The 15,333-nt window shown below is 35.0% G+C and overlaps 3 protein-coding genes across 5 annotated transcripts; all 3 read right to left on the minus strand.

Annotated features, from left to right (window-relative positions):
• On the minus strand, positions 1 to 5,885 carry LOC126923957 (DDB1- and CUL4-associated factor 10). 3 transcript variants are annotated; one of them, XR_007713360.1, is made up of 6 exons: positions 5,193 to 5,884; positions 5,002 to 5,115; positions 4,546 to 4,915; positions 4,255 to 4,470; positions 742 to 4,175; positions 1 to 666 (listed from the first exon to the last, which is right to left on the minus strand). XR_007713360.1 is itself a non-coding variant. In XM_050737917.1 (6 exons), the coding sequence occupies exons 1-6, from the start codon at positions 5,390 to 5,392 to the stop codon at positions 3,057 to 3,059; spliced, it is 1,926 nt and encodes a 641-aa protein (XP_050593874.1). In that variant the 5' UTR covers positions 5,393 to 5,885; the 3' UTR covers positions 1 to 3,056. The 3 variants fall into 3 exon arrangements, 2 of the variants coding, with proteins under 2 accessions (XP_050593874.1, XP_050593872.1); XM_050737917.1 differs by having other exon boundaries at positions 1 to 3,937; positions 4,031 to 4,175; positions 5,193 to 5,885; XM_050737915.1 differs by having other exon boundaries at positions 1 to 4,175.
• Positions 5,886 to 6,214: 329 nt separating this feature from the next.
• On the minus strand, positions 6,215 to 8,873 carry LOC126923980 (luciferin sulfotransferase). The gene is made up of 7 exons (XM_050737968.1): positions 8,657 to 8,873; positions 8,377 to 8,580; positions 7,695 to 7,791; positions 7,452 to 7,608; positions 7,208 to 7,328; positions 6,970 to 7,064; positions 6,215 to 6,709 (listed from the first exon to the last, which is right to left on the minus strand). Coding segments are annotated over exons 1-7 (987 nt in total). The 5' UTR covers positions 8,658 to 8,873; the 3' UTR covers positions 6,215 to 6,397.
• Positions 8,874 to 10,581: 1,708 nt separating this feature from the next.
• On the minus strand, positions 10,582 to 15,190 carry LOC126923956 (protein Skeletor, isoforms B/C). Its single transcript, XM_050737914.1, has 13 exons — positions 15,044 to 15,190; positions 14,310 to 14,529; positions 14,130 to 14,238; positions 13,812 to 14,050; positions 13,534 to 13,702; positions 13,345 to 13,456; positions 13,052 to 13,188; positions 12,599 to 12,734; positions 12,340 to 12,529; positions 12,174 to 12,274; positions 11,608 to 11,862; positions 11,069 to 11,176; positions 10,582 to 10,990 (listed from the first exon to the last, which is right to left on the minus strand). Exons 1-13 carry the CDS (start codon positions 15,117 to 15,119, stop codon positions 10,803 to 10,805), a joined length of 2,040 nt encoding a protein of 679 aa, XP_050593871.1. The 5' UTR covers positions 15,120 to 15,190; the 3' UTR covers positions 10,582 to 10,802.
• Positions 15,191 to 15,333: the final 143 nt, after the last annotated feature.

The raw sequence follows: 15,333 nt of genomic DNA on the forward strand, positions 1-15,333 counted from the left end.
GACGAAGGACATTAAGCAACATTTTATTATATAGAAAAAGAAAACAAACAAATCTTACAAAACAATGAGCACGTTAACAATTATACACGATCGTATAGTTATAATATGTGTAAAGAGCGTGCAGGCCACGATCAGTCAGATTATTCGAAAATAATCGTCAAGTGAATACGCGATAAGCAAAAATACAATGATATTCGCACGTTTTTCCGATGAAAGGGAAGATTGTTTACAAACCTGCATTTGCACTCACAGTCTGCATATCATCAAAAATCCACATTTAAGTAACCATCAATGGCACGCGAAACAATTTGCCCTATTTATCTTACAATTCGCGGGCAAGACTCGAAAGAAACTAACCAACGAATAATTTCCATAAAACTCGAAAAAAAACTAACCAATGAATAATCTCCAACATTGTTTTGTTAAAATTAATATCACCCTTAATTTCATATATATATCCATTTGATTCTATGTCGAATTATATTTCAATTTATACTTATATTATAATTTATACTATATATTCCAATTTTTTTAAACAAATTAAAATTTCCTCGTAAAAACATGAATATTACTACAGATATATCTAACTTACCAAAATTGACAAACTTCACGATTTCGAGCATTTACAGACTGCTTCCTCCAAACATTAGTTTGATTCGCTCTAACCTTAAAAGTAATACGACGCTTACGAGTATGAACTATATCGTATTTGGTTATTACATTTATATTGTTATTATATACCTAAATTGACAATGTATTTACATATGTTACACGATTTCTTTTCTACTTAACAATACGAGCGTAAGATGTTCCATGGAACACAGAGTTTACGATAAAAGCGATATCCATTTCGATCCTACAATCGATCTAAATACGCTTGAACTTCGTATATGAATATATAGTCAAAGACATGGCTCAAATAAATTACAAATATTTGTTCATTAGTACAATCCGCATATTCGCGTTTGCTTTGAAGCTATGAGCAACGCCGTTTCTTTTCTTTGTTTTTCTACATTACATAACTCGAAAATTAATCGAGTCGTTCATCGTGGATTAAAGTTGTGTTGATTAACGGCGTGGTTTTCGTTTCGACGACAGTCGCGAGAAGGCCTCGTTTCTCTCGGTAAACAGCAACACCAATTTTAATAATCATCTCATGATTAGTTAAAATTTCGAGTACTTGTTAATAACCACGCAATACGTGGCTAAATAATTTAATACTAACGGTAACGTCAACGTTACATATTCAGCGTTGTATTTACGTATTTTAGCGAGGTTGACTTTCTTGCATAATAATTTCATTCTATGGTACATATTACCTCTTTTCCTCTCCTTAGATCCTAGATCACTATTGCCAATGACTCAGAAATTGATCGCAAACCGCAATCATTCCTTCGATTATTGCCAAACAAGACATACAAATGCAAAATGTATAATCAGTTGCAAATGGCAATGCAATCGCCAATATTCTACGAAAGTATGTAATATACAGATTAGTTGATGGAATGTTTTCTGCATTCTTGCTCCTACGTTCTCTCTGGCGATATAAAACGAGAAGTACTCTGCCGTGGACTTATTGAGATATTAAAATTTTTCAATAGAAATACACGTCTGTTAGTAAAAATATAATGTTTCAGTAATCAGTTTTCTAAATAAACAAGATGAATTAATTTCATTGAACGGTACTTAAAATAACGTCATGACTGTTTCCTTTTTAACCCATTTGCATCCAAGCGCGGATTAATCCGCGCGCTGCGACTGCTTTTTATTTCAGTCGCTAAGTATTTTTCAGATGTAAGAGTTCACGTTTGACCCGTTTGTCACCATCTCGCCTACATCAGTTTATTGTATTGACCATTTTAAAGAATTCCACGAGAAATAATATGATTTAATTTCTTATTTCTTATCATTTTTTTTAATAAATAATTTTTTCTTTTTTCCTCTGTTATAAAGAATGTACGATGCGATATTTGCGAAATAACATTGTCTATCAATCGTTTTGAACAATAAATTTTCAATAAATCCATGAAGAATTCGGATGTCATTTACTCTATCTACAACCTGGTGTACGACAATAGGAATCAGTCCTCTGAAATAGGGCCATGATGCAAATGGGTCAAATCACTAGCGAGAGATAATTCCAATATAAAATAACTCATATTTGACCACGTTTATCGCGTTTCGAGTAAAAACGCTACGTGCAAATAATTAGCTTAAAACCCTTTGCGAACGAGGGTCAGCAAATAACCGCCCAAATCTTTTCACCGTTGCGGACGCATGTCGACATATGGCTGTGCCCGAATTTGTTTACAGTTCCGGACACTTATTTTGAAATATCTGGCGTACATCTATTTTTCTGAGCGATAATCTTATGCGTATTTACGCATGGGTATTGTAGACTAAATAGTACTATGTTTTTGATGAAAGAAAATTAACGTAAACTCGCGATGTAGGAGGATGATCGAGTCAAAACGAATTTCAGTCTTTCAATGGTATTACCACACGAATCAGCTAGTTTTTTTCATATTTTATATATTTTTTATAATATCTTATATACAGTGCCTAAAAGATCCGGAAAGGACATGTTCGATAGTAAGAGTAGTAATGATGAATATTATTTTAAACCTGACAAGATAGAAGACGACGACAGTGCTTTAGACAATGGAAACGAACTCCGTTCAACAAGAAAGCGGCTCAGACGTTTCAATATTTCTAGTGATAGTAACAGTGATGATGATAAATATTAAAGAAAATGTAAGCCTGAACAATGAATAATGCAAATGTTCAACGTGTATATCTCCTCAACTGCGCGTGCCAATACCTCTCGTCAACAAAGGGTTTTCTAACCTCGATCATATCTATAATAAAACACGCTAAAAAATAAAATGTATCAAAAACTGTATATTTAAAAAAATCTTCGTATTTCCCGATATTCACCTCATTAAAAAGAAAGAAAACAAAAAGTGAAAAATAAAAAGAAGAAAATATAGGCAAGTAATATATCTCATCAAGACGTTCTCTAGACAGACTATAGTGAAAAGTTGACATTAATTTTACTAAACTACAGGTTGATGCCAAACGATTCTTCCACTAAGACAACCTGACACAAGCAAACAATGCCTTGGAGAAAATTTTGTACAGACTACAATGCCAGAATGACTAGTGTTTATCGCTATTTCGTTTAACTGTATAGACTCGTTGTAGGGAGGAACACAGTTAGATAATTCCGAACAATTTTCAGAAAATCCTAGCAAACGTACTCCGTAACCAAACGGTGAACATATTAGTCGGCCATCGGCAGAGAAACATAATTCTTTTATATAACCGGAACCAACGTTAGGTTCCTCTATGTAATGCGTTAATCTAGGTGTATTTTGATGGATCATGCGGTTTCTCGGAATAGCGTACATTGTTTGCTGGCCTAGCCTATTCCGATTCTGAACCCTAATTCTATCACCGATAATAACGACAGTATTGTTACTCGATCTAGAAAGCCAATCCCTCTCCCTTCTAAGCCTAGCTTCCCTAATTGCTACGTGTGCTTCCCAGACGTCAGTCGTACTTACATGTAACTCTATATTACCAGTAGGAAAATTTTCGATTATATTGCGTGGTCTTAAGTAATTAAGGTGAACATTTGGTCTCGGCCTGTAGTCCTGTCCTGATTCTCTTTCTTGATCGCCAGAACCTTCTTCCAGTATGCTCTCATCAGCCGCATAAATATCAGCGGCGTATATGTACCTGTCCCCCTGTCTATCGTCTCTATCCGTGTTTACACGAGAATCAGACGAGCTTGAACTAGAACTAACTTCGATCGAACCGAAATTCGCTCTTGTCGCATTTCTGTCCATACGCGAATTCCTCGATTGCGACCGTGACACTCTACGTGACACTGACTGCCAATTATTTCTCGGGGACCTAGTTGATTGCGCGTTATCTGAAAATCCAGTCATGGTCGGTCTCGTATCGGCCGTAGTATGAACAACTCTCACGCGGTTTGGACTTTCTATTAAAAAAGAAGATGTTATACCCGAACGAGAAGGTCGAGGGAGTTGAAAATCATTGAACTCTTCTACGGACATTTCGTTAAACGGCGGTGTTGTCTCCTCTCCTTCTTTCGCCTGATCCGCTGTGCTGGATACATCACGCTCTTGTATGTCATGAATACAAGTCCACTGGAATATACAATCATCAATGAAATGTAAGAAATATATATGTAACCAAAGTCGATTGTGTAAGTTTGTTAATATCAACCTCAGATTTTTCTCCGTTACTGACATTCCTAGACAAAACACACCATCCATGAGGGTGCACTTGCAAACTCGATATTATCTCAGCATCATCGCCAACAGGGAAATCGGTTAAAAATTCTACTCGGTTATGTGTACGAGAATGGGAAAAGAGATGCGTGAAACTTGCCACGTTTGGTATTGTAGTTTGAGACGATTGCATTAACCGATACATATTTGGCTAAAATAAAAATTAACTTGTATATAAAATATGTTAAGTAAGATATGAAAATGTAACACCAGAAATGAAACGCACTCTAAATCCTGCCAAGTCCTGAGTTAAAGTGCTTAATTTAAGGTTGTGTATAATGATGAGGTACCCAGAAGTAGTACTTATTAACATTTTACTGGCATCTGGACTAAGTCTGGTTCGCATCAGTCCGTTTGTATGGAACACACGCGTATAAAGAATACTATTTTCTGTGAAACTATTAATGTCCCAAGTATATATGCTACCATCAAAACCACTGGTTAGTAGTAAATTATCTTTGGGACTATATTCTATATTCTTCACCCAATTCGAATGACCTTGAAGAGTTCTTATTCTATTCTTTAAGTTTCTAGCATCCCAGAGAGCTACCGTACTATCGTCTGAACATGTTGCAAACATACGTTGGTCCAAAAACCTATTGTAAAAAAAGTTATTCTTATCAGATATTTAGTGTTACAATAATTAATTTATATTAATTAAGAATATAAGATCTACACATACCTAACACAATTAACACAATCATTATGAGCATTATCAATCGCATGGATCAAGCTTCTCCTCAGAGGATCAAACATTAAAATACTTTTCTTCTCGCATGCCGCCAACAAAAGAGAGCTGTCATATAAGAGAAAGTATTATATTATTATTGTATATAATATTTTCCATAAAACTAAAAGCACATATGTACTTACCCATCTGGGGAATATTCAAGATTAAAAACTCCACCATGAGCAGCGGCTGCAGATAACGCATGATCCCAAGAAGTTACCGGTTGTATAGAGGAGTAAAGAGTTTTATGAAAGTGATCAGCATGTCCCAAAGAGAATTGTACACCCAATTCGCGTTGCCTTAACCAAAGGCTACTTGCTTGTTTGGTTTTTATCCTGGGCATTTCAGCCAGGTGTAAATTTTACCAGCATTCAACTAAATATTTTTGGCAACTCAAAAAAAATCTAATACTCCGTAAATACAGTTTAAAAGCACATAATTCGAACTTTAACTTTACAGATTCGTTTTAAACCTTTCTTTTATCATACGATATAAATGATCATTATTAGCATCCTCAGAAAAACGATTGATAAAAAGTTTTGATTTCTCCTCTAATAAAAAATACACCATCAACGTCTTTTTCCAAATAATTTTTATGAGATTTGAAAACGATCGTACAATACCGAGTAAAGGTTAAGGTTAAGTGCAAAATACGACTATTGGGCAGTATTACACGTGACTCTTGACAGATGCCTTTACGTTTTTACCAATTGACGATCTTTCACAAAACTAAAAACGATTTAAATAACTGACTGAAGTGTCACGATTACAGTCCAATGTCACACTTCGATATAATTTTAAGAAATTTTAAACACCTGACACAACACGAATCAACGCCATCTTTGCTTTGACATACAACGTCGTGCGCTGAGAATCGACGAAACGAAAACTCGAGCGCGAGTCTCGAACAGGATTCCCATAGTGTGTTACATTCCAGGTTCAGGTAAATTAAACATACAATGAAGTACATACAAGTACTTCATTTCCTCGAAAACCCGTTCTTCTCACGAAGTTAGAAAGCCATTTAGGTATGAAAAACTATAGTTGCTGTCCATTATTAGAAAACCGGTTGTACAACAAGTGTATATATGGTATTGAGCTTCGCGTAATTAATGAGTAAATAACATTAATTTATACTGAACTTCTGTTTACACATACACATACATTTTGCTATTTTTCTAATATATTTTATCGACAACGATACGTACAAATTTATGTAATTATATAAGCATATGTACATTAACATAAAAATAACAGTATAACAGTTAAAACGAATGTAATTGTTTTACACAAATATCGGTTCTTGTACAACCTAAACTTAGAGTATACACACTTTAGTAGATAATTTTCAATCCTCATTATAAAGAACCGTTTGTTTGTCGAAGTCAAGGCCACTTCCGCCCGAGTGCTTTTCGGTCCATTCATCGAATCTTTGAGACAGTCCTTCGGACATATAGTTTCTCCAATCACCGACTTTGCCCTTTCTTATAAATTTGTCATTCTCTGGCACGTCCTTCTGTGGAACAATTAATTCCATATTTATGGCGGGATTAGCTGCCATCTTTGTGAACTTTAAGTGCTCACAAAGATCAGCGATTTGTTCCTCTGTCGCAGTTTTCCCCAGAAATTCTGCTGTCCTCCTAATCGTTTCCTTTTGATCCTGAAACATCATTGTTTGAGATATTACTTTTAACATTATAAATAGATCGCGAATTTTTATGCGCTTATAAGAAATCTAAAGGCACGCAAATACATAGGATATAGATAATATGCATACATATAAAAAATACTCAAAGTCGATATTACATTTAATAGATGAAACAAATTTATATCTAGATTTTACTTTTTTTACTTGTATTTACAAAAATATGAATTCGGATGAATACCAGTCGTCTGATTTTAAATATATTACTATATTACCTTCTTCATTCCTTCATACGTTAAAAATAATACATTCTCTTGATCTCTTATATCCCAGAATTTCAGAACGTGATTCCAAAACGGAGTCAATGGTACTTAAATTGAAAGTAGTTGTTAATTAACATATATGCTATATAAATATCATTATACTAATAATAATAGATAATAATTACAGACAGATTTTTATAGTAACAAATATATAAACATATATATACACATATGTATATACGGTACATACTATTGTCATCTAAAAACAAGTCAGCAAATTCTTCGAAGCTCCCCACTATATTATGAAATTTCCTGCAATAATGATAAAAGCTTACGCAGGTATCCTTTGGATTTCTAGCAACGTAGATGATCTGAAACAATTCACAATATCGACGTAATTTATTTCTTATATATTTATCATATATTTTCGCTTCTTTATATAACATATCACGATCATTGACTATAGTATTATATATCGTAAAACGTTTGAGTACTTTCGGTTTCTTTTGATGGATTTGCTGTGGCAATAAATCGAAAGGGAGATGAGATTTAACGTATCTGGGTCGTTGCATCTTCATAACGTATTTTACCGAATCACCCATCTTCGAAAACCATTCCACAGAGTCCCCTGTGACCATCAATGACGAAGCTCTACACAAATAAGATTCATTTGCATGATCCACGGAAACTCTTCATGAAAATTGTTCCTTTTTTTTTAAAAAAAAAATAAAACATACTCGAGCAATGGGTTACGTAAAAGAAACAGAGTTTCAGCACTTTTGTAATCGAAGTTATTTGCGATACACCATACCATTTCCTGTGCCCAATGACTACCTGCAATGAATTCAAAAATTGATAGATATTCATGTCATTATACAGGATGCCCCAGATTTTAGCGGCTAAATTTTGCCACTATACATATTTTATGGATTAAAAAGAGAAAAAGATATTATAAAAGCATATGTCGTTTAGAGATTTATTAAAAAATTATGACAAAGATACCAAATACGGTTTCACGTGATCAATCGATAAAGAAAATTAATGATGCGTTTACAGAAATGAGGTATTTCGACCGCTGTCAATCTTGTGTTATCAAGAATGATGGATATTTTGAGATGGAGTGTTTGTTAATTCTAAGAGCGCTACAAGAATATTGTGTTCCTTTTAACAATCTGAGATAGCAAACACAGCTCGTATAAATAGGCCAAAGATGAATATTGCTCATCTGTTCGCAAGTTCGTTACTGTTCCTTTTGTAATTCGTACTTTTGTCATAAGTTTTTGATAAAGTTTTAAACGACCTATGTTTATGTAACATTTATTCCCTCTAATTATAATATACTGGCAAAGCTTCATCGTTAAAACCTAGGACACACTGTATAAATATAAAACATAAAATATAGATTTGAACGAATTTTACCAGTTCTCGGATATGAAATCATCCACACATCATCGTCATAGATCTCCATATCCCTGATATTCACCCCATGAAAAACGAATTGGGGTGGTAATAAACAATGGCCTGGTTCTACTCTTAGGAAACTGGGCTTCACGCCAAACATCTTATCCAATCTTCGTCCTACATCTCCTTCGATCGTGGTGAAATTAAGAAATTTTTTGTCCACTGCAAAGATTATACTAGATGTAACGACAAGATCATGCAATCTTTCGCCCAAGTCCATGTAAATTGAACAACTTACTTGGTATACGATTTCGTTAGAAAGAATTCGAACACTGACACACGAACAGGGATGTTAGTCGTCCTGCAGCCTGAAATGAAATGAGGTTCACGGACTTATTGGTACCTTCTCGGCCCACTGACAGACCAGTTTTCTCTTTTTTTAACGGAAACAACTTTCGATTCTTGGGCATTTCCATTTAATATACGTATATAGTAATGATGGCTATAATATTCTGCGATAATAGGTAATTATAATAGATAAATCGATGAAAATTAAGTATGTTGCTCGGTTGGTTGTTCAGTCGTTGGACGATATTGTGCAATCATCTTAGAAAGAAACTGCGTCTCCTGTTCTGTTAAGTTTGTATATTACGAACTGATACAAATTTTGTTTTATTTAAAACCATTTTATTTTTATAAAAATATAGAATGCTAGAAAGATGTAATTCGAAGGTAATTTCGATTTATTAACTTTCTCGTAACAGATTTCTCTCTGGAGAAAGTTTACGCTTTCCAACTAAATGTACCAATACTCGTATGTGTTAAGTGATGTACTTAAATCTCAAAGAATATAGGAATTCTTTTTTTGTCGCATTAGTGTTGTCTTATCGCTTTTAATCTTTTGTAACTGTTATGACTCTCAATCCCACTATCTTCCTTATTCGCTATCTCTCCCTTTATTCGACGCATGTTGTAGATAAACAATAAACGATCTTACGAATTGTGTTTCCTGAACTCTTATAGACGATTTATGTAGATATAAGGAAAACATGCACGTGATCGATTGCTGCAGCTGCAGCTTTTGGCTTGAATCGATTATCACTCGCCAATGTTCAGGAACGAACTGCTATTGTTATTCTATGGCTCTTTCTACTGGCTAACGAACCTTCATAAAACTTTTCTGATTTTATTTATTCCATTATCTAGATACATTTATATCTACAACGAATACGAAGGAATCAATGAGGAAGAGTACAATATGTTGGTAAAGGAATGTTGGCAGGAAGGAGAAGAAGAGGAAGATAGATGCCGATGGATGAGATGGGGAAAAGGAAAGCAAGAATATTTTACAAGGTGTGGGTACTCGGAGAAAGAGGTAGAGAGGTTTGAAAGCGTAGGAAAAGAGATGTGGAAAGTTTGGGAAATAACAGATAGATGCAATAAGAGAGAGCAAATAAGATCTGAGAATCTAAATACGTTCAGAGACATGGAAAAATAATAGTGCTAGATTGACCAGGTTACACAAAGAGGAATGAGGAAAGGAGGAAAATAGATTGAGATCCGGAAACAAGGAAAAAAAGAATAGATACTGCAAAGAAAGAAGTAAGAGGTGACGCGAGCTATGTGAAAAAGAGCTGCAGACGCTGAAGGGATGGCAAGGTGGGCAGAAAGTATGGAGGAGTCGCTGGAACATGAGGGATAAGGATTGGAATAGGCAAAACAATTAGAGGAAAGAAGGAAGAAGCAGAGAAAAGAAATAGAAGAGAAATAATAAAAGAATAAAAAGAGAAAAGAAAAAGAAATAGAAATGAGCTGGTAAGGAATGGTAAGGAAAAAACGCACAATCAAAGAGGACACAAGGTAATGCAAAGTACATATTTAGATTGCAAGGGTAAATTTGGATATTTAGTTTGTTACTTAGTCACCATAGCTTCTTTGTTCGATTTTAAACATAGTTCTCCTTAATGTTGGATTACCACTGTTGTTTATGCACATGTTTGCACAATGTAAACTGGAGGTCACCGCAAAACTAAAAGGCAAGCGAAGGCGAAGATTGCATATATGCATATATATTCTAAATATGTATTTTACTCTGTATATATATATTCTAAAAATACTAAAAATAGATTATATTTTTTAAGAATTTGTTTCTTAACAAGCAGATATCAATTCATATATAATATATTTATATTATCATTAAATATTAAAATTAGAAATTCGTCGTATGATTAAAATGGTATTTATTAATAAAAAAATTATAATAAATTCGCACATTCGAATGCATTGATCTCTCTGCGATTTTGATTCATTTCTAGCTTAGGAACGAAACATTCCGCCTGCACGTGTGATGAAAGATGAAATTCTTCGTTCTATTTACTAAAATCAGTCAATTTACGCTTGTATAATAGAAAGGTACGACTAATCTTAGTAACCTATATCTATATTTATAACAAACGAAAAAACACAGCCGTTAGTCCTGCAAGTAACGATAATCGTTGAGTAACAGCGATGCTTTTCGAATAAGCATCCAGTATGTATATCTTCCAGCCCATATTTGCATGGGTAAATGAATTGTAATAAACGATATCTGGCCAGGTAGAGTTCGGTGTAATTTCCAGCACTCCACCTTCACCTACAAGAAATGACAGCGAATGAGGAAACATTTATTTGTAGGAAAAAAAAAAGAACTAGAAACTTCATATTTTCTTACCTGGTTCACACGTACTCACTAATGTTCTATTAAATTGTTTAAACGTCATAAAATCATCATCTAGTCTTCTGTCTCGGGCACCGTGTTTGCTTAAGCAAAGTGGCCCAACTAAGAGAAATAAGTTGTTCCGGCATTACGTATCTCTTTTCGAAATAATTTCGAATACAGCCGGTTCTGTTTTTACACGGATTTAATTTTATAATTTATGAATTTATAATAATTTCATTTGACGCGGTTCAAACAGCGCCTCCTTAGAAAATATTCATTTCGCACTTTACACTCGAAGCTTATTGTCTTTGTAAGTTTATAAAATAAGAAATACGTTCAAATATGACTAAAAATTCAATAAAAATTCAATCGAAGATTTCTACAGGATTTGCTCGAAAATAATGTATTAAATAAAATTAAATAAAAATTTCTTCTAAGTTCTCACTCTTGCAATCTCTACTATCCTTTTTATCGCGTGTTTCTTTCTTTTTTTAGAGAATCAATTGATCGTGTAAAAACAGGACCAGGTGTACAAATGTTTTATTACGAACCTGCGGTTGGTCTCGGTTGTCCTCTTCTGGTGAACTCAACACCCGCTAAAACTCTGATTTTACTTTGCGCCGCATCACTGAGTTTATCATATCCACCGTGTGGTTCATTAGTTATAATCAATGGGTGGTACAAATTAGGACTGTGAGGATTATTTCCACCGTGAACACGGAAATTGTACGTCAATCCCCGACGCAGATATAATTTGGGTACCAACTGACCCTCGATGTACCATGCCAAACCTGTAGACGTTTGTCCTACGAATTGAACAAACTAATATATCGTTTGATATTAAACATTAACAAACGAACTATGGATATTTATGTAAATTCTTTTCCTTTTCTATATGAACACAGTTAAAGATGAAGAACCCATGCAAACATCTATTTCGTTCGTTAAATAACAAGTATTATCATAACAAGTATTATCATAACAAGTATTATGCTACCTAAATATGAATTCTACAAATTACTACATCTTTAAGTATCCTATAAATAAAGAAATATTCGCATTCTCTATTAATAAATACAATCAAAATATTTGAAATATCTCGAACTCTAAACCAAACCTGTAATTCCTTGATAGCCCTTTTTGCCCCCAGACGGGCCAATAGTAGCTCTAAACGACCGAATACTTCTATCAAATATCTCTGTCTTCTCCCAAGGTTCTCTGGCAAAATAAAGTTTCCAATTAGTAGCATCTGTATAAATATTAATCATCAGCGTGTTACTTACATTAGTTTCTCATTGGTTTCCGTAAAATCCATGCACGTGTTCTCCGGTTCTTCAGGAACTAGTTCTAACTTCAGATCGCTCTTAGGATATACATCGTGGAAAGTCGGCTCTTTATTTTCATCCAATCTTCCCAAAGCCCATATCACGTAAACTGGTCTATTCGTTGGATACTCTTTATCTCCTGGGTCAGCTACGATATAAAGTGTCCCATATAATTCTCCACTTCGACACTTCTCTTTCACTTTATGCGCTAACTTACATGAGTTGAGAGTACGTCTATATGTAACGATACTAATTCCATCTTCTCTAACAGCGGTATACATCTGGTTATTATCTAAACCCCCGAATAGTTCATCCCTGCAAACTCCCCTGTATTGGCCGAGAACTTTTCCACACTGTTGGTGAAATAGGAAAACGATTGTTCTTTTTGCTTTACTTTTATTTATCATATACCACATTCTACAAGTCATTCGAGACATTTGCTCATGGATAGTATAGAATATTGAAATTAGGCATAAATAGGTGTAATAATTACAAACTGAACTTACATAATTTTCCATTAACTGCGTGTAGCATAAGGAAAACTAACTGTAAGTTATGCTATGTCTTGAAGATTTTATTACAAAGCAACTTTGTTAAAGTTTGCGTTTAAAATGAACAAGTGTCTCGTAATGTATCATAAGTGTTGATAATGTTTTTGGTATTTACGTACTGGTGCTTTCGCTGTGATGTTATAATCCACAGCGTAGCCTCGAGTACCGTCCACATAAGCAATCACAGCATCCGCGCCTTCCATTTGGCTAGAAGTTTCGGAACCAGAGAGACCGAAAGCCATGTATTCATCTTCACCTAAGGTTAATTAACGTCGTATTATACCAACGCGTAATTAATTCAACATCTGATCAAACAAGATGATACGTCATTCGAATAATCATTTTTCAAATACTTTTGTTTGAATATTAAGTTTGCTACAAGATAACCGAACATGGTTAGAACTATACTTACTAACTTGTCCTGCTAATTGGATAGTGATCTGTGGACCAAAAATTTCCCAACCGATTTGAAATCGTTTGTGAAGTTGAATGCAATTCGGTAAAGTCTGCGTGTGCTTGATCACCTGTACTTTGATAGATCGATTACTAGTAAGCAAAGTTTCATTTCAATAAACTATCGAAGACTGGAAAAATTGATTACTTTTACTAACGAAGGAGGTACGTTTAATCCATCCGGAACTATGACAGAGCCGTAGCTGGTTTTAGTTTTCACGTCGAAGATACTTAACCAATCGATATTGAAAACTGTCATATCTCCGGGTAATTGAATCGTTATATCTTCTTCCTTGTAGGCGCGAATTGATTCCAGGCTGATGAAACGCAAGAAAACAAGATTAGCCGAGAAAATCTACTTGTTGAGAATAGAATTAGCCAAAATTGAAAAATCTATTCGTTCGAAAATTTATTGTAATTACTTACTAGCCATACTCGTCGGGTACTTTCGTCCCTTTGCTGTTAGGCTGTGGACCAAGTCCAACCCAAAAATACGTGTCTGTTCCCTGCCCATCGTATGTAAATTCTGGTATTTTTATGGTTTTCGAATCTAGAATCACGATGGACCCTGAAGATACTCCGTGTGATCGTTTTGTTAATTGAGAAATCTTTTGCGGTACTGGTGGATCGAATTCGTCGGGAATGTACACGTCGCCAAACGTATTCTGAGAAAAATATTTTTTTACGGTTATTTCAATGATATACTAACGTTGAAACAATTTTAATTACTGTTATACGATATACCTGGCTGCTCAAATCGTACACAGCGAACCATTTTATATCCGTTATTCTTTTATTATCCGGTAAAGTAAGAGTGAAATCCTTATTCAAGTACCGATCGAGGACATTCGTTCTGGAACAAGAAGATATCTTTAATTCACGTACTTTCTTCTCAGGGTTTTTGTTACACCGAAACAAACTGACTTGCCCCATTCATCCGGTACGATGAAGCCTTGTGGACCAGGTCGATTCGACGCACCAGCCCAGAAAAAGGTGTCAGCTCCATTGCCATCGTAGCTAAAGGAAGTTAACAACAACGTGTACTCGTCAACGACGTAAACGTCACCAGCTACTTGATGATGATACGCGTTCAACTTCCCAAGGTATTTCCCTCTGTATTCTTCGTGATCTGACTCGTCGAGACCTATTGATTTCGTTTCATCGTGAATCACGCTATGGTTAGAAAATGATTACTCACTTGGGAGTTCTTTGTTCCGAATCACGGTCACGAGAGAAAGTAAGGAAAATTAAACTTTACAATATAGATCACTGTTTTCATTATTATCGTGTTTACGCAATACGGACGCTCGATGCCATTAACTTGTTAAATATTCCTTACACCGATACATTAAATATTTAGCTGTGTATTAAATATCTAGAAAATACAAAACTATTGCTGTTACATTTGACGTATGGCTATTTGACTGATTGAACGATCGATATTAACAACTGATCGAAGCTGATATACTTGTCATATTTGACTCGAATATCTGGAAAATTTCCTAAAACCATCACAAACTACGTTTGACAGGCGGAGATTTCAACGCGCGGTCAAGGAACGTCATTCGACGCCGTGTTCACTACTCGAATTATTATCCATCGATTCACTGTCAGAACATACGATTGCCTCGTATAATCGAACATTTTGAGAAACATACCACAGACAGGAAACAGTACACATGTTAAAACTGTGACAAGAACAGGCGCTATCCACCTCCTCGTAACATCTGCCATCACTTCATCTTCCTCGGATTGCTGGAAATGTCTCAGGTCTTGTTCCTGAACGATTCGATTTTAGTTCTGTCGCCACTAAGATTCATGGAAAAACGAAAGCTCGATCGCAAGCCAGGCGACGAAGCCTCTAGAAGAGAACGACAGGGCACGCAGTCACTGCAATGGACGCGGTTCCGACTTGTTCTGGCCACCGTCTTTAGAAAGTAGACTTTGA

Source organism: Bombus affinis, chromosome 14 (genome assembly GCF_024516045.1).
Source record: "Bombus affinis isolate iyBomAffi1 chromosome 14, iyBomAffi1.2, whole genome shotgun sequence".
Classification (NCBI taxonomy): domain Eukaryota; kingdom Metazoa; phylum Arthropoda; class Insecta; order Hymenoptera; family Apidae; genus Bombus; species Bombus affinis.